This window comes from Dendrobium catenatum, unplaced genomic scaffold (assembly GCF_001605985.2).
Source record: "Dendrobium catenatum unplaced genomic scaffold, ASM160598v2 fragScaff_scaffold_1221, whole genome shotgun sequence".
NCBI classification, from domain to species: domain Eukaryota; kingdom Viridiplantae; phylum Streptophyta; class Magnoliopsida; order Asparagales; family Orchidaceae; genus Dendrobium; species Dendrobium catenatum.
This window is the reverse complement of record NW_021319683.1, coordinates 323440-345033: the sequence shown is the minus strand read 5'-3', so window position 1 is coordinate 345033 and position 21594 is coordinate 323440. Positions and strand designations below refer to the sequence as shown.

Here is a 21594-nt window from a genome sequence, read left to right as displayed (position 1 = left end):
CCCTCCCCCTTCCTTTTCTCACTTATTTTGAGTTTGAATGTCAAGAGGTGTATCTCTTTGACTTGTGTTATATGTGTAACACATTTTGGAAAGACATTTACAAGGAGATTGGTAGCTTAGTGGCCGACCAACACAAGTGGATTGGGAGATCATCATGACCCAGTAGAGTTCAATTTTTTATATATATTTTTTTCACTACAATTTTTATGGTGTGTTCAAGTGTATATAACTTATCTTAGAAAAATCAAAATTATGACGCCCACCCTTAAAATCCAAGTCAAATCACTATATCTTGGGCTGTCAAAAACTTCTTTTCTTTTGCTAAACTAATTTTATTCCTACAAGCATTTTACCACTCTAAACTATGATAAAATTCCACTGAAATCTTCATATCTATAGCTAATAACCTATATTTCAATAACCCTGAACTCATTTAGGGTTGTTCTGTACAAAATTCTAGAAAATAAATCAAACCTAGTCATTTTTTAATTTATTGTTTTAGTCATATAACTTGTTTCTAGTCTACAAAAAAAAATATCAAAACTTTACAAAAAATTCTAAAACCTTCTACATCTCTTTTGCATGCTAGAAAATTTGAGTCGATAAAGATTATATTTTACGTCTTAGCAAAATTCAGCACGAACAGATAACAATAATAGGACGAGAGAATTTTTTATGTGGAATACCTAGAAAGGGAAAAACCATAGGGCCTTATATAGTTGCAAATTTTACTATGTAATATGTAATACAAAAATCCTCATTTCTTCATTGTTGAAGAATAGGAAAATACAAAGTTCAAAAATTTGAACCAAACAATAGGGACAAATCTTGATATTATTCTAGTGATGTTGGTGATTTCTAATGTCAATCATTGGTGATGATGGTAATTGCCAGTGGGAGTAACTGGTAGTCATTGGCGGCAAAGATGGCTAGAAAATGTAGGAGAGCACTTTAGTTTCTCTCATCTTTTCCTATTTCTTCTTCCTCCTCCTTTTAGTGAATAATGAGGGGTCAATTTATAAATTTTTGGGAGTGACATTACTAGTAAATAGGGAGAAGATCAAGGGTATGTTGAGAGTGTTTCAATGGATGGCCTATATCAACTCCCTTGATCATAAATCATTTATCAAGCTTTTGAGTGTCCTAATAATGTCATAATTCGACGATCTTAGGCTCATTGAATAGCAGATCGATTTGATTATAAGCATGTCACATTTGTATATCATTTGGTCATCCAATTTATGCTTTGAACCTTCTAAAATGCATTGAGCCCTCGATTTGGACTCATTTATGCTCAAATTGGATCGTTTGGTGTCATTAGGTTCATCTCTTTGAGATATTCAATTTGACTATAAGTTTGCTAAAATTAGAGTTCTGATGGTCCCAAATTTTATTTTGAAAGTTTGCGATTCATATTTGCATCAAAATTCATGCCCAATAAAGATTACTTTTTGATTACATATCAATTGCTCCTTTTTTTTTATGTTTTAGACTATATGTTGGAGCTTTTTTATTTTCGGGTAATTAAAAGTTATGACCGCTCCTTGGACATCAATGTGCTTTTCTCCTCATGAGTGTGAACTAAGTAAAATACCCTTGATCATAAATTTAGCATGTCCTAAAGTTGGCATGTCGAACACAGTGAGAAAAGTTTAAAAATTACATTCTAAAATTTTTAAAATTACTTGAAATTGACTGTAAAAGCTCTGTTTGGCTTTGAAAGTGTCAAAATTAAATTTGAAATGTCAAAAAGTGGTTATGAGGACTCCCAAAATATCTGAATCGGGCTGTCCGGGCAAAAAATTCGGTCCAGACGCAAACTGGTCATCGAACTGGCCGGCCACCCACCTCCGGCAAGCCAATGCACCCCTTCTGCTTCCGCAGTTATTGTATATATATATTCAATTAAATTAAAAAAAAAATTGAAAAAATTCTTAAACATTCTTCCCCCATCCTACACATATAAATAACCCCCTAGGGGTAACGAAAGAGTCGAACTCCGCTTCCTCTTTATTTCTCTTTTTTTTTTTTTTTTGAATTAGAGGCATTCCACTATCTTAGCTAGAGAATATCTCCTTTAGTTCTCCTCTTTATGTAAAAGGAATTTATCATGTCTTCCTTTTTCTTCTCACGCATATACCTTCCCATATTATAGGCACTCCACTATCTTTGATAGGCGACATCCTCTATCAAATTTCAGTACTGCTCTTTATGCAGAAGGAGTAGACCTTGCATTTCTTCTCCTTCTCCTATGCACTTTTTCTTACATTAGAGGCATTTCACTATCTTGAATAGGTGACATCACCTATCAAGCTTCAGTGACTATCTTTTTATAGAAGCAGTTTCAATGAGAGGTCAATTTTCTCCTAAACAACTTATGAAAAAAGAAGATTAACCACCTATTGTATAAAATGATGGTTTAAATAGATCTAGAAGTAGTAGCACCCGAGGAAGAATCGATGAACTTCAACATATGGGAAGAAGTTTGACGACGATTGATAATTGGAAAGAAATCTGACATTCTAAAATTGATCCTTTGATATAAGGAATTAGCTAGCATGTTGAAGAAAACCTAACGTAGGAGATTATTTATTATCCTAATGTTGACATTTAAGTAGGGAGCTGTAGGCGACATTCATGATTTATTTTATTGGAGATAACATGCTAATGGACTAGATGGTGGATATCCTGATTGTGGGGATCAAACACTGTATCGACCACAACAGTTTAACAACACACTCATGTTGCTAATTAAGTGAAGGTCAGATGATCAGGTGATGGTTTGCAAAGAGTTTTGTGATGTGTTGATTTTTATCCAAGAAAGGTTAGATCGGGTACGTGCTCTTCCACTATGATTTATTATATTACATGAGATAATATTGATGAAAGCACTTCATTTTCATTTCATGTACTTTTAATTTTAGCTACTTATGAAAATGATTATATACTTGAAGCTGATGTAGAATTTTACTATGTTGACTTCATGTAAATCCAATGACGTTGTATATGACTTTGATGTTTGCTTTTGAAGTAAGAACGACTACTGATTCATATAATAATATTTATTTGTACATTTACGCCTAAGTTAAAAAAACTTAATTGGATATATTTATTCCTTCTACAACTTTTAACTTCGATGATTAAAAAATATATATATCTTCTAAATAATTTAGCCTTATGGGATTTTTTAATAAGTGGCGACCCTGTCAATCATTTGTACTCATGGAGTCTTTTTAGTAAGGACCTTGTTTACTACTAGTTTTTTCTTTGAGGCTACCCCATTGGTGTGCCCCAGGGTTATTATTAAAGCATAATGATGTCACTTTACATTGAAAAAATCAGACAAAATCCACAATGGATGTTTTACCTATCCGAAATTATTTGTTAGAGCATTACTTAATAAAGCTAATCGGTGTGGAATAGGCTGAGATAATCTACCAAAGATATTTGACCTATCTAAGGTTATTTGTCAGAGCATTACTTGATAATATTAACCTGTGTGCAAAAGGCTAAAAGAATTTGCCAAAAATATTTGACCTATCAAAGACTATTTATCAAAGTGTTGCTTAATGACTTTAATCTATGTGGAAGTAACCGAGAGAATCCACTAAGGATATTTGACCTATCAAAAGTTTATTTTAAGAATTTAACCTATATGGAAGAGGCCAAATGACACCACTAAGAATGTTTGACTTATCCGAGGTTATTTTTCAGATCGTTGCCTAATGAATTTAACCTATGTGGAATAGGTCAGATTGAATCCCCATATGATTGATCATCTAGTGATTGAGATATAAAGATTATTATGTATTTTTTGAATTAAGAATAAAATGATAAATTTCATTATTTATTTGGGATCTTCACTGTGATCCTGCTTGGAAAAGATAATACTGGTAATGAACAAATAAAATCTTACTATATTAAAGAAGATAATATAATGATTCCATGACATAACTTAGAAAAATGAGGGCTACATAATAATTAATTCAGAAAATGTATAGGCTATCCAGTAAGTAGTTTTAATAGTAGCTATTGATAATATTTGAGAATGCTGGTTATGGTATCGAGGTGGAGCTCCTAGGTTCTTTTAAGTCTTATAGTTCACTTGATCTTCAGCCCAAGATCCAAACATTCATAGATCCTCCACTAGGGAAGCCCTTTGCGTGACGTCTTCATTTTGGAAATCATAGTTTTTAATATTGAGGGTAATAGATGGGTGTGATTGAGCTTATCTAAGATAACATTGTTATGCTACTTGTTGATTTTCCTATACTTCACCAATCCCATCGAAGTTGAGAATTTATCTTTAGATGTGGCACTGAAGCGATAACCCCAAAAATTGACTGCAAAGGTTTCCCAAAGATAGTAGTATATGCCAATTCTAACTTAACAACATTAAATTAAACTAAATGAGTGGCCTGCCAAGGAACTCCCCAAGCATGAAAGGAGGGTAATTTTCACCTCAATTCTCAATTCGTACAGGTTGTTTATCTAATCCATACAATGATTCAACATCAGGTTGAATTCTCTCTTTGACTATACCCATATTAAGAAAGGTTGAGTAAAATAGAATATCCATCGATCTTTTATTGTCAATTAAAATTCTTGTGAAATTATAACATGAATCTCTAATACCAGTGTTGATGACAAGTTAGTCTTTGTGTGCAGTATGAATCCCTTACAGGCCATAATCATTAAATATGTTGGAATGATTAGCTTGTGCTTTCTTTAATATTGATTCTTCAAGGGCAGTGAGGAGAATTAGATAAGATATTAGGGGTCCTCCCGCAATGGTTTTAATTTCTCCAACCATTTAATGGTTATCTTGATGTTGCCTTTGTTGTTGCTAATTCTGCCCCTTAGTGGGATTATCTTCATTTTAGGTAGGTGGATTTTGAGTGAATTGACGGAGATATACTTGTTGAATTAATCTTTCAATTTCTTCCTTTAATTGTGAGAAATATTCAGTAGCATGTCCCTGACTTCAATAAAAGTGACAATAATATTCTGGATTGTTGGTATTTGGCTTTAGTGGGTTGGGCCATCTAACATTCTCTTTATTTTATATAGCCATGAGAATGCTAACGTGGGATGTATTCAATGGAGTATATTCATTGTTTAGCTTATATTCATGATTTTGTTGAGGGGATCAAGGTGAAAAGTCTTGATTTTTTTATAATATTTTTGGGCTTCGACTTCATGTTCATTCTTTCTCTTATTATAAGGTTGCTCAAATAATTTTTGATGATCATTGATAGTCTCATCAACAATAATTTGTACTTCAACTCTATGAATTAGGTCAACATAAGAATGAACGTCTCTTGTATGAATGCTAAGCAAAAAAGGGGCTAGGATGAAGCCCTCCAAGGAAAACTCTTAGCAATTTGGCATCTACCCCTAGAATTTGATGAGCTTCAATAGTGAATATTCGGAAGTATTCTTTGTGTGACTCTTCTTCATTCTGACAAATTCTTGAGAGGTGGGAAGAGTCCTTAACAATTCTTAGATTAGAAACAAATTGTGACAAATTATTTGACCATCTTGAGAAACATGGAAATAGTTCTGGCTAGAAGTACGTTGAACTATGTATAAGCTTGTCCTTTGAGGGTAGTAAGAAATACTTGGTAGAGGAGTGCATTTGAGGCTCGTTAGATATGCACAATAGTTCTATAATGATCTATATGCTTGTAAGGGTCAGACGACCCATCGTAAGAGTTTATAGTTGGCAATTTGAAACCCATATGAATGAGATTTTTATGGATGATTTCAGTTATGGAGATAATTCTTTAAAATCTTGATGATGAGAATTGCCTTCCATCTCTTAAAGGGGACTTTTCATGGACTAATCGTCGTAATTAATCTCGTAGAGTATTGTGCGAGATCTCATCAATGTGGGGTTGTGCCAAGCCCTCCATGATGATCGAAGGAATACGGGTTGGCTGTCTCGTGCGAGAGGGATGCATAGAGATTGCTATGTCAATGAGGTCTATGCCTTGTTGTGATAGGGGATGAATCCTTAACTGAGAGAGAGGGGGCATTGTATTAGGATGTTCATCCATGTGGCAAATCTTGAGGGATATGTGTCTCCTCTTGTTGTGCTAGTGCTGGTTGCCAGGTCTCTCATAGAAGTTGAGGATTTCATTTTGATATTCCTTCATTTTTCAGATGCGGTATTCTAAGGAGAGTCCTGAAGTCCCTTCCCCATAAGGATTTTTCCCATCGAGGTAAAGAGATACAGATGCTTGGCGTCTCTGATTCATAGATAGATTCTTGGATTGAGGTGTGTTGAAGTGAGAGGCTCCAATGCTGCAATTGCTACACATGTTAACAATTATCAAGGATTTAGCTATGCTTATAATAGTGAGATTGCTTCCCACATACGATGCCAAATCATTGCGTGTTAGAAAATTTGAGTCGTTGGAGATTGTATTTTACATCTTAGCAATGCACACAAATTCAGCTTGAATAGATAAAAATAATAAGACCAGAGAATTTTTCCGAAAACTCGAAAAGGGAAAACCACGGGGCTTAAACTAGTTGCAAAATTCTCTATGTAACAAGTGATACAAAAATCCTCTTTTCATTACTGTTGAAGAAAAAGAAAATACAAAGATAAAATTTTTGTACCCAACAACATGGTCAAATCTTGACAATATTCAATTGGTGATTTTTTATGTCAATTGTCGGTGATTATGGTAATTGCCGGCGGTAGTAACTGGTGGTCATCGACAATGATGATGGATATAAAATATAGGAGAGTTCTTTAGCTTTTGTCCTCTTATCACCTTTCTCCTTCCTCATCCCTTCAGTGAAGAGTGAGGAGTTTATTTATAGTTTATTGAAAGTGATATGATTAGTAAATATGGAGAAGATCAAGGGCATATTTGGAGTGTTTCAATGGATGAGCGATATCAGCTCTCTTAATTATAAATGATTTATGGAGCTTTTGAGTGTCTTAATGATGTCAAAATTTGGCAATTTTGGGCTTGTTGGATTCGTGTTATCGAGCCGTTCGATTCAACTAAAAAAATGTCACATTTAGATGTCATTTGGTCATCCAATTTATGCTTTGAAGATTATAAATGTGCTTTATGCCTCAATTTGGACTCATTTGGGCTCGGATTGGATTGATTTTGGTGTCATTGGTTTCATCTCTTCGAGAAAAAAATAAAATATTAAGAAATTTATAATTAAGATCTAAAAATTAAAATATTAAGAAAATTATCTCAAACAAAGTCTTAATCCCACATCCTCATTTACTTGTACTTGATGGGAGACATGGAGAAGTAGTAATATCCCATCTCTATCATAGAAGATGTAAAGTGTAAATTTGTTAGGTAAGAAATAAGCGCCTAATAAATTATAGGTGGAGACTGTTAATGTAATTAAAAGGTCTAATGTTCAACTATATTTGAGAAATGTGTTTTTATATCCTTTCAAAAAAATTTGTTTTCTATTTTTTGTTGTAATCTGTTTGTTGGATTCCATGTAATTTGAAAAAGGATCTAAACCGTTTGAATTTGAACCTGATTTGAACATTATTCTAACCCCATAGTTTGTTTTCATGAAGGACCCATCTCCTTCAAATGCCATCGTGAGGATAATCGAGCTTTTTAGGAAAGGTAATGATAGGATCAATTGCATGTGAGAAGAAGATGAATTCACGAATGAGAAAGTTCTTGTGGGATCCGTAATGACGTGAGAAGTTAATAATGAGATTGATTACATGTGAGGCGGCGAAGAGTTCATAGACGAGAATGCATTTTGAGATTGGCGACATAAGGGAAGACAATAATGGGACTAGATGCATGTCAAGAGAAGAGGAGTTTGTGGAGGAGAAGACATTGCATGACTGACAACAATGGCGGAGCCAGAAAATTTATCAAGGGGGGGCCTAAAATTTTCCCTCAATTTTTTTTATTCGGGCTTGAGACCGACATAGGTAGTTTTAAAATTTTTTATTAATAATTATTCAAAAACATATAATATTAAATACGAGATAGTAAACGACTTACAAATTATAACGTTTACTCTTCATATTCTGAAATAGTTGAATGATAACGTCATTATTAATAGAATCTAAAATTTATTTTTCAATATAAGCAAGTAATAAATCATTCATCCATTGATCGTCAATCCTATTTCGCAGTCGATTTTTTTATAATATTTATGACAGAAAATTCTCTTTCAATGCCTGCTGTAGCAACAGATAATCCCGAATATTAGGAGTCCTGGATTCTGAATATTAGGAACACAGCAATCAAAACATGCGTATACCGAGATATCCTTAGCTGATTCATTTCTTTTTGTTTATTTATATAAATATAAATTATAAAGGAAAACTGGAAGAATAAATAACTATACTTAAAAAAATAATAAACTTCAAAAACTGACATTTTTCTACAATAAATGAAAATCCTCCATGATGATTTCATAACTTTGGGAAAGAGTTGGCGAACGAACCTTATTAATGGATAAGGAATCGTAGGATCGATGACGTAAGACATACCTTACTATAGAATGCATCGTGAGATCAAAATACTAAACAACATGTATATTTCACCAATTATGTGTAATAGGAGGCATATGAAGTCAAAATTACCTTATAGTTTTTTGGATATATGTTCACGCCTAATAATTTATTCTATCTTAAGTTATACTTTTGAGTACAATAAATAAATTTTTTAATTCATTTTGTTGGTGCCAACTACCTTAGTTAAAAATTTAAGAATTATTTCAAAGATTTTGAGATTAATCTCAACTCCTCAAAATTTTACCATTCTTTATAATAATTTTTTGGTGCTTTATCTTGAATTTTAAAGAAATTTGCATGAATACCAGAAAAAACTATTCAATTTATAAAAGCATTATACACCAACAAAAACAAAAACAAAAAAAGGTAAAAGGTTTCAAGTAAAATGAGCTTAAAATATTTCAAATATTGACGGTTTGAAAATATTATTATTTAATTTGAGGTAAAAGAAATGCAGAGTAAAATTTTAAAATATTTAAAATTTACAATCTAGATCATTTTTTGTGTATTTGAAAAACTTTAGTTTTGATCGATTTCTTAATACACTTAAAATTCTCTATCATTGCCACCAATGTTGCTGGCTCTCGTCGTCGGTTGTTGTTGCCAACACCCCTCAGTCACGAGCCGCCGAGCCACACCTTTATCGCAACTAGCTGTCACTGTTACCATCATTCAACCATAATCCGCTTTCGTCATAGCTATTATTGTCGCCGACCACTAATGACCATCATCATTAGACATTATACTGCATATATTTTACCTCAAAATAAAAAAAGTAATAATCTACATTTATTTTATATTCATTAAAACAACTTAAAAATATTTCAAATGCATTATCGTTATTTTACTATTCGTTCCTTTTTCAACAAATCAAATATCTCTTATGTACTTCTGTGTGCCATATCTTCAATATTTTATCAAAAGTGAAAAATATAAATAAAAATCATTATAAATTAAAACTTCTACTAATCTCTTTATTCAATTAATATTGGCACAAAAATTATTTTATTATTAATATTATTTTTTAGATTAGCGAGTGCTTAAGTCTACTCCTTCGAAATTGTCAAATTTATTTCAGCTCAGTGCACTATGAGTTCGAGCAAAAACTATTTTATTTATTTTTCTATCTTTAAATTATCATTCAAACATTAGAAATTAAAAATTAAAGTAATTATTTCATCAAATCTTTAAAGATTTGAAAGGATCATAACATATGAATCTATAAGTTCAATTTTTAAATTTGATAATTTTAAAAAAATTAGATTAAATTTTCATTTATTTTTGGGATTATATTTGGAAAGTGAAGCTTTATTCTAATGGACAGCAAATCTTCTTTTACACGCCTTGCTGCATCTCTAAAATAGGAAAGGTAATAAGAGATCGAACCAAATCAGCACATTTGAACCGGGCCGGATCCGAAGCTCACGGTTCTTTTCATCTGGTTTGGCCAACGCCTTAATAAATAGCGACGAGGTTTCACTCATGTTGCACGTCACTTTCCGTTTCCTCCAATCGTCCTTCTCGCCTCTCTCCCCCATCTCTCTCTCTCTCTCTCTCTCTCTGTCTCTCTCGCTAGCTCTCTCTCTCGCGCTCTTACCCATCTTCTTCTAATGGAATGCGAGGAAGATCTTCTCCTCGAAGCAGCGAACGCGCTGCTCCTCCTTAGCAGAACCCCGCCGCTGGATCTTCCACCGGCTGCAACGATTAATCTATTTAGGCCGCTTCCGCGTCCTCCGGCAGCGATGCCGGCGAGGAGTATAGAGAATGTCCTCTCTGTCTCCCTCCCTTCATGGGGATTTCGGTCGAGGAGGTCTCGCCTTATGGGAAAGTTGAAGCTGAAGCGAGTAGAGGGTCCTTTGTCCTCGACGGCGGTGGCTGCGACTTGTGGCCACCGGAGTCCGGACACGCCTCTCGACTTGGGAGCCGCTTCCGATCCCTCTACCAGCGGAAGCGATGGCTTCCCGTGTTCATCCGAGATCCGACCCTTCAAGCGCTTACGCACCGGCGATGCCTCCGTTCCAGCATGTGACGCACACATAAAGGTCTCAAATCTTTATTCCCAGTCCTCTTCTCTCTCTAACTTTTTGTTTTATCCAATTTTCATTCCATCCCCTCTTTTGCGTGGTTGCCTTGTAAATCGCCTAAATAATACATAAGCTTCTCCTTTTTTTTTTTCTGTTTCTGAACAAGAAAATTTCGATCTAATTCAACTCAGGGTAGTTCCAGGGACAGGCAAGGGTTCGAAATTTCTAAAAAAAATGCTGGATCATTAATAAGATTTGTGATGTTTATCGAGTTTTAAATTTGAGATAAAGCCATTTTTACTGTATCATTTTTTTTTAATATTTTTTTAAAGCTGTCTTCATCTTCTTCTTCTTCAATTAATCCCAATTGTTATCCCAAAATGGTAAGTTTCTTGATTTCGTTTATAAATATGTTTTTCTTTTTCTGTTATGATGGTTTTTTGTAAATTAAAAACAGGGGTCTTCAGCTGTTCTGGTATTCTAGTCAATTGATTGACGAACGATTCCTCTTTCTTTTTTTATGATCCGGTGTATTTTCGTGTGCTGGCGATGAACAGGTGTAGCTGGTTATAATCTACGTAGGTAGTTATAATCACCGTAGGCTCCACTTAAAAGCGATAATGGGAGCGGAGGCGTGAGGATATTGCCCCTCACCGTCATGTATGGCCCAGGTGGCCGCTTCAGATCGGAATCGAGACCGAGTCCACTTCGGTCTCGTTTCTGTAATGTGATGCGCTACATTCGGGACCCTACGCCCATTTTTTAGCGTGAGACGGTTTTTTTCTTCAAAATAATATTTTTTTGTGCCCCGTTTTCCCACCTCCACGTGCCGGTGGATTCGGATTCCGTTGGAATGATGACTTAAAACCGACGGTAGAGATGGCTCACGTGCTGTTTTGCTTTTTCCGTTTTTCGTGGTTTCAGGTGAGCGTGGCCGAGCGTTCGGCGTTGGTTGAGGCAGTCCGTCCTTTGCAGCCCATCAAACGCCAGGGTAGGAAGAAGGTGGGTTTTTTTTCGCTCGTCCACGTAGCTACATACCCTTTTGTATTTTTATTCCTTATTCTTTATTTATTTGATTGAATGGTTTATGGTGATTTTTATCAGAAAATGTCTGAGCTCCAGGCAGAGGAGAGATTCTTGTTGGAGGACAAAGAAAAGCTCATGAAGGTTGGGTTCTGAAAAGACACGTTAGTTTATTTATTCCTGGTGTGCTTCTTGTTGGATTTATCAATGATAAAACTTGTTTTTTATGGGCTACTTGGCAGATGCTGGAGTTCGAAATTATAGAAAGAGAGGCTTTACTCGCGGAGAACCAGAGGCTCTTGAGCGAGTTGGTAAGTGGAAACTCTTTCCTCTGCCTTCATGTCTTTGCCGATCTTCCTTTAAATTCCTGGCTTTTTTGTCTATGGAGTCTTTAAGCAATGGTGATGATATTGTCTTTTTTATTTGCGATTGGGCAGTGAATTCTTGTAAATAAAATTTTTATAGCAATTTTTATTTGGAAGGTTCCAATAAATGTCACATAGGCAGGTTTCTTTTTTTGACTAGAGAATGCTATACGGATACGATTCGAAAAGTTTAGTCCGAATTAAGCGCCTGATTTTCTTACATCTATAAAATACTCTTTTACTCTTTAACATTCAAATTACAGTACTGGCGCTCTAAGATAAAGATTGTTCGAATCGGACTAGAAATCATTTCTCAGTGCGCAAATTTAAATGCTGAGAAAATGAATATGGCCCATGCGGCATGTGCCATTGCCTTACGAATAAATATTTGTGAAGGAATTCCTCAAAGGATATCAGTATCAAAATTGGACCAGCCATGTAACAGATCAAATTCACTCCTTTCGTACATTCTGGTTGGAGTGCGATTGGTACGTACTCTTTAAGGTTTTGCTGACATCCTTGATCATGAATTCAAAACTCCAGTTTCTACTGTTAATGTAGATGAAAGCTTGGGAACTAGAATGAATTAGGATACAGTTAGTCGTTAAGAAAAACTTAAATTAATGCAGAAATGACTATCAGGAACTAATATGATGAACAGGCAAAATAATTATAAGCAGAGTCACTAAGATTCACATGGTTCAATCATAATTAATTCCTATGCCATAAGATAGGAGAGAGAATTTTATTCACTATCAGGAATTCATACATGTCCATATTTATGAGGTACAGAATAATTTTTTTTTTCAAACTCTAATACAATCATTCTCAACACAAAAAGAAATCTCAAATCTCTCAAATTAAATTTATTATAGGAAATTATAATATCTTGTAAAAATATATGAATTACTTGAGAGAGATTATAAACATAGAATATATAGGACTTGTGCGTAAATCCTGCCAAATGGTGTCTTTGGTAAAGTTAAATCTCTAGTTGCTTAGACTCCGTTTCTCCCCCATTTTGCTTATAACCCCTTATTTTCTAAATCCGGTAGTTTGGGGGATTAATAAGATTTAGACTTCGTTTGGGACAGTTTTTTTCCTGCTTCTTAAAGTGTCTTTCTAGTACAAATATTAATTTTTTTTACTAAAAAACCGCTTTACGAAGTAGTAAGAAAACAGTCCCAAATAAAGCCTTAGTCGAGACAAGTGTGTAAAAGGGGGAGGCAGATCAAGGGTTACCTTCGTCATTTCCTTACTCGCAACCCTTGTACAAGGATCAGAAAAAGTAAGGTGACGAAGAAATGGTAGATCTGATCCGATAATCACTATGGCAAGTATGAAGTTTTTCAAAGTGTTTTGCTTTAGGTAAGAGGAAGAGTAGAAGATGACGACGAATGGGAATTTGTCGGAGGAGGCGAAGAAGCTTCTTTCGAATGAGTGATTTTTTATTTTGCTTTGAAACCGACTTAGATTTCAATTTCTTAAAACAATTGACCAGATCTATTATAGTTTATTGGTGTGAAGTATGGAATGTGTGTTAATTATCTTATTTTCCACATTATCTTCTTGCTAGTGAGCTCATAATTGCCCATTATTCTACAAAATCCCTTATTTACGGTCATTGATGTTCTAATCAGTATTTGTATGTCCACATAATTGTTCTGGATTACTAATTCATCATTTTTGTTGATAAAAAAATTAACAAAACTTATGTTGAAATATAAATAATAAGAATGTGAATAGATATGCTTCAACTCGTCAAAATAACAACCCATAATCTGTGCTTTAGGCACATCATTATCGCTCCTAACTTCCTTAGTCGATCCTTTGTTTGTTAGTGCTATCATGTGTTGTACCATGCTGTTGTATGAAATTAGCTCATCTCAACTATGACCGAGATGATTAAATATTTAAATGACTAAAAGTTATCTTCTCCAATTATCATGAAGACATGAACTCTGTTAAATAATTGATATGTTACTGATATAAGTTTATTGAATGACTGAAATGCATATATAATGAATTTCATATATAGTATAATAACTTAATCTTAATTAACATATAATCAAATGTAGTAATTATTTGATTAATTAGAAAGAAAAGACAAAATTAGTAGACACCATTTCCTTGGAAAATTGCCTATATTGTCATTCTAGGCAAGTTTTGTTTTTGCTCTCACTTAACTGTTATACACTAAGAAAACTGTTTCTAGAAAGCATAAAAGTAAACATCAAATAAAGCCTTAGATAAGGAGAAATTATTCTGTGCGGACACCAGACGCTGAATGCTGTTCGGATACCAACCAGAATGCGCCATGTCAGCGTTATCAGTTGTCGTACCAAGCGCATAGGTGATGTGGCGCATTCTGATTGGTCCCCGATCGGCATTCGGCATCCACACATAATAATTAATAGGGACTTTGATATGCACAACACATTAATTAAAGTATGTACCGCACAAGTTCACAACCTCTGCAGTTAATACACTTAAGTTTTCATTTTGAACAACTTTGTTATTATTTTTTAAAATAGTTTTTAAGTATAAAATTTTCTATAAAACTGTTTTGAAAAGCAATAACAAAATTGTTCAAAATGAAAGCTTATACATCATCATGCTTATTAAAGGTGCAACACGCATTGCAAAGTAAACCTAAAGATATTCATGTCGAAATGCTTTGCCACTCACTATATACAAAGCATATCATATCAGTGATGAATAGATATCCCCATTGCTCAATGTTATTTCCTCTACCTTGTAACCTGTGAAAGCAATGAACTTAAATATTATTTTCTTGCTCTTTCTGATTTTTGACCAGATCCATTTTGTCCCTTGCAGGCAAGCTCGCAGCGACCACCGGCTGAAGCAGAACCTTCCAAGCTTAAATATTTTTTACCGGATTTAAATGCGCCAGTGCTGGAGCCGTTCTGCGAAGAAACTTAGCCTAACCCTCCTTACTGTTCATACGAAATAACTGGATGATTTTAAAACATCACCAGTTATTTTTTTCCAGGATGGTTAGAAGATAGAAACAAAAAAGTAAACAGAGATTTCTGTCTGTCTTTCACTCAGGTTTCGTTTGGGACAGCTTTTTAAAACAGCTTTTTAATATAAAATTTTTGGGCTAAAAAATCATTTTATAAAGCAGCTAAAAAGTTGTCTAAAGGAAGCCCAGATTTTTTTTTTTAATGTTTGATACTTCATGCATTTTATGGTAGAATGTTTTAATGTTTGATATATAGTCATTGATTTGTTTTGAAATAAGTAAATGTATTGCTAATCAATTAAAAATCATATTGTATTTATTTCAAAACAAATCTAATCTTTAATTTTGTTTTTTTCCATTTTTTGGTGTTCTACCGTTTTAATTGCCAATTTTTTTTTATACTTCGTTGATATCAATACTTTTGTTTTATGAAGGATATGTTGGGACAATTGTAATATTTTATATAGTTGATTGTGAATTAGTTAAGAGGAAAACAACTTATCTATTATAGTTGTAAAAAGTCTCTTTTTACAATAGAAAATTTTAAAATGCGACGAGAAAACATCAAGAAAATAGCAGCTAAATAAAATTGTGATTACTGTCTCAAAAATAAATCATGCCAGAAAGCTGTCCCAAATTAGAGAAATTATTCTGTGCGAGCACTGGACCTTTCAGAGGCAAATCAGAATGTGTCACGTCACCTAGTACACAGTAAAAAAGTGACACATCTTGATTCGTCTTCAAACGGCGTCCGGTGTCTGCATAGAATAATTTTTCCCCAACAAATTGGCCTAAGCTTGAAACTTGAAATTTTTTTTTATTAAATTTTTAAATAGTCTTTGCGGTAAATTTGTGATTGATGAAAGAGGAATTTTTTACTATCTTAAACTCAACTCTTGATATTTTTATAAATCCTATGCCATATAAAAAAATATCAAGCGGCCAACCTAAACCGATCATTATTGGGTTGATCTAAATAATTATAGAGATTTTGTACAAATATAATTTTTATATTGTTAAAATAAGATTAAATAAGAGAGAAAAAAATATCGATCCATTATTTGTAGGCTCCGACCACTGGTGGTGGTTTGGTCCTACGTCCAATTGATAGCGGTTGGGGTTTGGTTGCCCGTAAGATGCGAACATAATTAAAACTAATTAATTCTTTTTTAGATTTAATTATTTTTTTTTCAAACCTTAAGAGTTAAACTGCACTACTTCTTTTGTATTAAATGTATAAATTTGTAGCCAGCAAAGAAAAGTGGTCCATGAACAAACCTCTATTGTAATAAAGATTTGTACTTTAAAATTTATAATTTTATTTTTATTTTTTTTTATATTTTAAAATAAGTTTCAATCTTTAGCTATGATTTGGTAGTACTTGTATAAGAAAATCCTAATATTTTCTTATGCCATGAGGAAGATTCTATATGATTCAAAAAAATAAGGAAACATTTGTTATTAATGAATTGAAGTGCCATTGCTTAATAATCTTGTTTACCATTATATATTCATAGTGGAAAGTCAAAGTGTTTGTTGTTCAGAAGGATCTTAATTGGGCGTTGGAAATCAGAGGATTATGATCAGATGATAGTTATTTAAGGATTATAATCATGTGATTATAGTCTGAGAATCGTAGTTGGGTTATGGTGGTTGGAGGATATAGTAGGGTGACGATGGTCATATGGCCATAGTCGAGAGACTATGGTTATAGGACCATCATCAGACGTCGGTGGTTTGGCAATGATTCGTCGATGATAGTTCTACAACATCAATCAAGTTGTGGTCTGACGATGGTAGTTGGGCAATGGTATAAGAGTGGCAATCGGACATTAATTTGGTATTGGTCTAACGGTAGCGATTATGTGATGGTCTGACAACTATGATTGAGTACTAGCGCTCATATAGAGCTCCAATATTCTTCAAGACATGGAACTCTTTTGAATTGTAGGCCAAGGTCCAAGTCCCAACCTCTCATTTATGTAGAAAGTGATGGTTTATTTATAAATTTTTGACATGTCATGCCTCGCAAATAAAGCCAAAATTTAGAACACTCCATTAAATGACCCATATTGATTCTCGCAATCATAAATTATTATTTCAGCATTTAAGTACCTCGATGACATCATAATTAAGCAATCTTAGACTTGTTGGATTATTTCTGCTGACATGCTTGATTTGACTATAAAAATATATGAGATTTAAGGAACTCTTGGTGCTTCATTTAGTATGTCGAAGTTTACAATTATTATTCAAGTACTTGATTTGGGCCATTCGAACTCGGATCAAACCACTATTGATATCATTGGTCTCGTTTACCTTCAATTCGATCCTAAATTTGTCGAAATCGAAGTTCAAATGATCATGGATTTAATTTCAAAAAATTTTAATTTAAATATTCATCGAGATTCATACATAATTGTGTATCTAATCCATTCAAGACCAAGATGAGTTGCATACAAAATAGTATTTATAACAAACAAACATATTATAAATAAAAAAGCCTATTGTCCATCTGCATATAAATAGCCTCTTATAATGCTTGCAACCAAATAAATAGCCTAATGTCCATATCTAAAAAAAATACTTAAAACTCGTTAATCTTTTTTAATTAATGTTCATAATATTTGCAACCAAACATCCCTTAAGGCTGGTTAATTTCATGAAATTAAAAGACGGCAAATGAAAATGGAAATGAAACTAAACTAAAATTAGTTTCACTATGGGAAAATTAATTATTTTTCGGTGGACAAATTTGTTAGAAAAATGAACATTTCTATAAAGAATTTTAATTTTTACAGATATTAAACCAACAACAACATCATCGTTATCATCAAGCCTTTATCCGACCACTACGTGGGAGTCGGCAAGATAAATATTTTTTTTTTTTCGTTGTGTTATGTTAAGAGTCAAATTCTCATTTAAATCTAGTAAAAAAATGTCATTTCTAATAGATCTACCTTTCTTAATACAGACGAAATCTAATACAACCACTCTCCCAATTGAGTTATCAGAAGGCTGGCATTTTATTTGACCAAATCATCTAATGTGAGTCTCTCTAATTTGATTTGCCACTAGAACTATTCCAACTTGTTCATATATATTTGTTTTGCATTCTATCTCTAAGAGTGAAGTCATTCATCCATCTGAGCATCCTCATCTCTGTAACACTTAACTTAGGCTTTGTTTGGAATAGCTTTCTTACTGTTTCTTAAAGTAGCTTTCTAGTTCAGCTTTCTTACTGTTTAGAAAGTCGTCCCAAACAAAGCCTTAGCTTCATGCTTCTCTTTTAATGGCCAACATTTTGTGTCATAAAGCATTGCAAGTCTCGTCACCATCTTCCCTAATCCTCCTTACATTGCAGAGATCTTAGTATATCTTGATCTGGTGACCCATTAATCCTGTTTAACCCGACCTGAGAAACAGTTGATACGACATGCCATGACCCAATGAAAGAAGCTATGTCTGGGCCGGGTCCTCTCAAGCAGCCCCAAAGAAAAGCCCAACCCAAGTCCAAATCTTTTTCGTCTAAGCAATCTTATATAATCAAGCCAACATAAGCATTTTTATAAATTAAACCCTTTCAAAGCTTTTTTTTTCTTTAAAAGATAAAAATAGATAAAAATATTCTCATCAAAATTTGTTGAAAAAATAATATTAGAATATTCTAAGCAAAATTTTGATAAAAATAAGTCTAAAAGCAGCACATATAATTAATAATACATTAAATTTAATATACAACTTGCCCACTTTTTATTTATCAGGATTTATTAATATAATTTATTTTTTTTCCAAATTTGATCATAATGATGGATATTAAAATTATGATATTTATTTTAATATAAATATCACATATTAATGATTAATTTAAATTTATTTTACATTCATATAAAAATAACTCTCTTAATTTTGAGGAGCTCAAATCACTTGAGGTCTAGACTTCGTTTGATTTTTATATCATTTCTTAAAGTAATTTTTTGCTCAAAAATTTTCTTGAAAGCAACTTTTTAGTTCAAATTTTCTTAAAAGCAAAAAATGAAACCCTAATGACCCACCGATGCTCAGCATGGTTGGTGAGCGAGTACGGTTGGGAACCCCCCCATCCCGTGTTCGATTCTCCTCGAGTGGCAGTGCCTCTTAAGTGAGACCCAATCAAGTGCAGGTCAGGACGTTTCTGGAGTGGGTGCCTCTTCTAGATCAGCCGAGGATTTGTAACGCTACCAAGCGCCCTTTCGGGGCTTCATCACTTATCCCTCTTCCAGCAACATTTTGATGGACATGTGCAATTTATGTTCAAGTCGGGTTTTTACATCTTACTGAACGGCGATAAATGAATGCAACATTCGTGAGCTCGCGTTCCCTTGGATGACCTTCATGGCAACCATGGATTACTTTGTTTCTCTCTTAGAAGTTATATTATGCGACGAGTGTAAGTTTTGCTCATCCTTGAGTTCAATAATTTTGGTTTTACATTTGTTGCCTTGTGTATGAGTTTTTCTAAATTTTTGCTATTACTTATACACAAGGGAATAATATAAATAAAACTTCATTGCTCATTTATATATTTTAGACTATATATAACAGAACAATAATTAGTAATTAATTTCTTTTCTCATTCGTATTTGTTAGACAATATAAATGAACGATAGCTGGACTATATATTGAAAATTCAAAATAATAATTATGTAATTTATTCTCATTTATATTTGTTAGACTATATAAAAGAAGCATAGTGGATTAAATGCCTATTAAAATATTTTTTCTTATAGACACACAGTGTGTAACTCATTATTATTATATTATTAAAAATAAATTTTCTTAAATCAAATATGCATCATATACCACCAAAAAACAAGGTTACCGTTGCGCAAATTTAGACATTTTCCGGTGGTTTTACCCGTCACAAATTTTTCTAGTTGCGGTTTTAAAACCGTTGCACGCCACTGTGATTGCAATGTGCTACAATGATATTCTGACTCCGGTTTCATGACTACTGGGAAGACATAACAAAGTGCTAGTTATCGTAGCAGTTTTAAGAGTGGAGCTTTACCAGCGATTAAAACATGTGCTAATTGCACCAGTTAAAATTAGCGCTAATTGTACGTAGCGGTAAAAATCGGTGCTAAATCAGGATTTTGACAGCGATTCTAAAACCGCTCTCAACATCTGCTGCGAAAAATCTAATCTTTTTGTAGTGATACAAAAATTTAAATCAACTGATTAGGATATATAACATGAGTGAAAACTATTTTTTGTGGATAAAAGACAATTATAAGCATTATATAACTAAAATAAAACATCTCATAAGAATTTGAAGTTCTCTTAAAAAAATACTCTAATTTGCCTTATTTGTTCAAAAATTTCTAATATTCTGAATAAATGTTTGTTCTAAATTTTTACAATTTTTTTTCAGCAAAAGCTGAATTATTTAAGTTCCTTATAGTCTTGTTCTATTAAACGCAACAAATAACTTGAAATGAATTTTGTGTCATAAATAATCATAAAATACAGAGAGAAAACACCATAAATAAGATACAGAGATTTATATGATTCAGCTTCAATAAAATTTGGATTCATAGCAGATTAGAGAGAACTAACTCCACCAAGCTTTACCTATGATAACTTTCTTATTATTTTCTAAACCGACTTTTAGTACAAAATTTTTTGAACTAAAAAATTTTGTATTAAAAAGTTTTTAGAAAACATTAAGAAAGTTGTCCCAAACAAGAGAAATTATTTCGTTCGAATATCGGATGATCTGAAGATCAACCAGAACGCATCACATCACTTGATACACAGCAGTACCGAGCAAAAAAATGATATGACGAGTTCTCGTTGGTCTCCAGACGCCGTCCCGCAAAGAATAATTTTTCTCCAAACAAAACCTAAAAATACAAATGCCCTAAATATAATAGAATAATACTCAATAGTGAAAGACAAATTATAAAAAAAGTAGAATCAATCATTTGATCTCTGACTCTCATGGATCCACAATAATGTCATAAGAGCCTAAAAGCAGCAGAATTTATAACAATTTTAATCTTATTAATTCTTTCAAATTTGATAAATTCTCACAGACAGGAATGCCATCTAGACTCGGATTTTTTTTTTTTTACGAGAAAGCACTGTCCTTAGACTAGTGAAAATTCCGGTCGACCTAGCATGTAACCCACACCAATTTACACGGGTCAACACTTACGACGTTCACTGCTTGTCAAGAGATTCGAATCAGGGACCTAGACTTTACCCTGCCGTTCACCATCCGGACAAACAGCGGTGTGTCAGACTCGGATTCTAAGACCAACCGGCTTTGCATTATCAACTGACTAAAGAGCTGTACTGTTGTCTGTGGTCCAACTAATCAAACGTCTTACTAATTACTCTATATGCTTTGTTTTTTTTCTTAAAGTTAAAATTTTATTCATATATTTTTTATATGAAAGATTTACATATATATTATATCATATTTACATATCTAAAATATAAAATTTTATATTTAATTATTTTATAAAATTTTAATATTTAAATTAAATCAAAATATATCTATGAAAAGTATAATTTCCTTTAAAATAAGTTAATATTAGTGATATTATTGATGTGATTTAAAATTTTAAGTTTTATATAAATAAATATAAAAATTTAAGTGTTATATATGTAAATATA

General features: G+C 33.1%; 1 protein-coding gene across 1 annotated transcript; it reads left to right on the top strand.

The window, feature by feature from the left end:
- Positions 1-10034: 10034 nt before the first annotated feature.
- LOC110100289 lies at positions 10035-14928 on the top strand. The gene is made up of 5 exons (XM_020827726.2): positions 10035-10575; positions 11482-11559; positions 11662-11724; positions 11823-11891; positions 14784-14928. Exons 1-5 carry the CDS (start codon positions 10144-10146, stop codon positions 14886-14888), a joined length of 747 nt encoding a protein of 248 aa, XP_020683385.1. The 5' UTR covers positions 10035-10143; the 3' UTR covers positions 14889-14928.
- The last annotated feature ends 6666 nt before the right edge of the window (positions 14929-21594 follow it).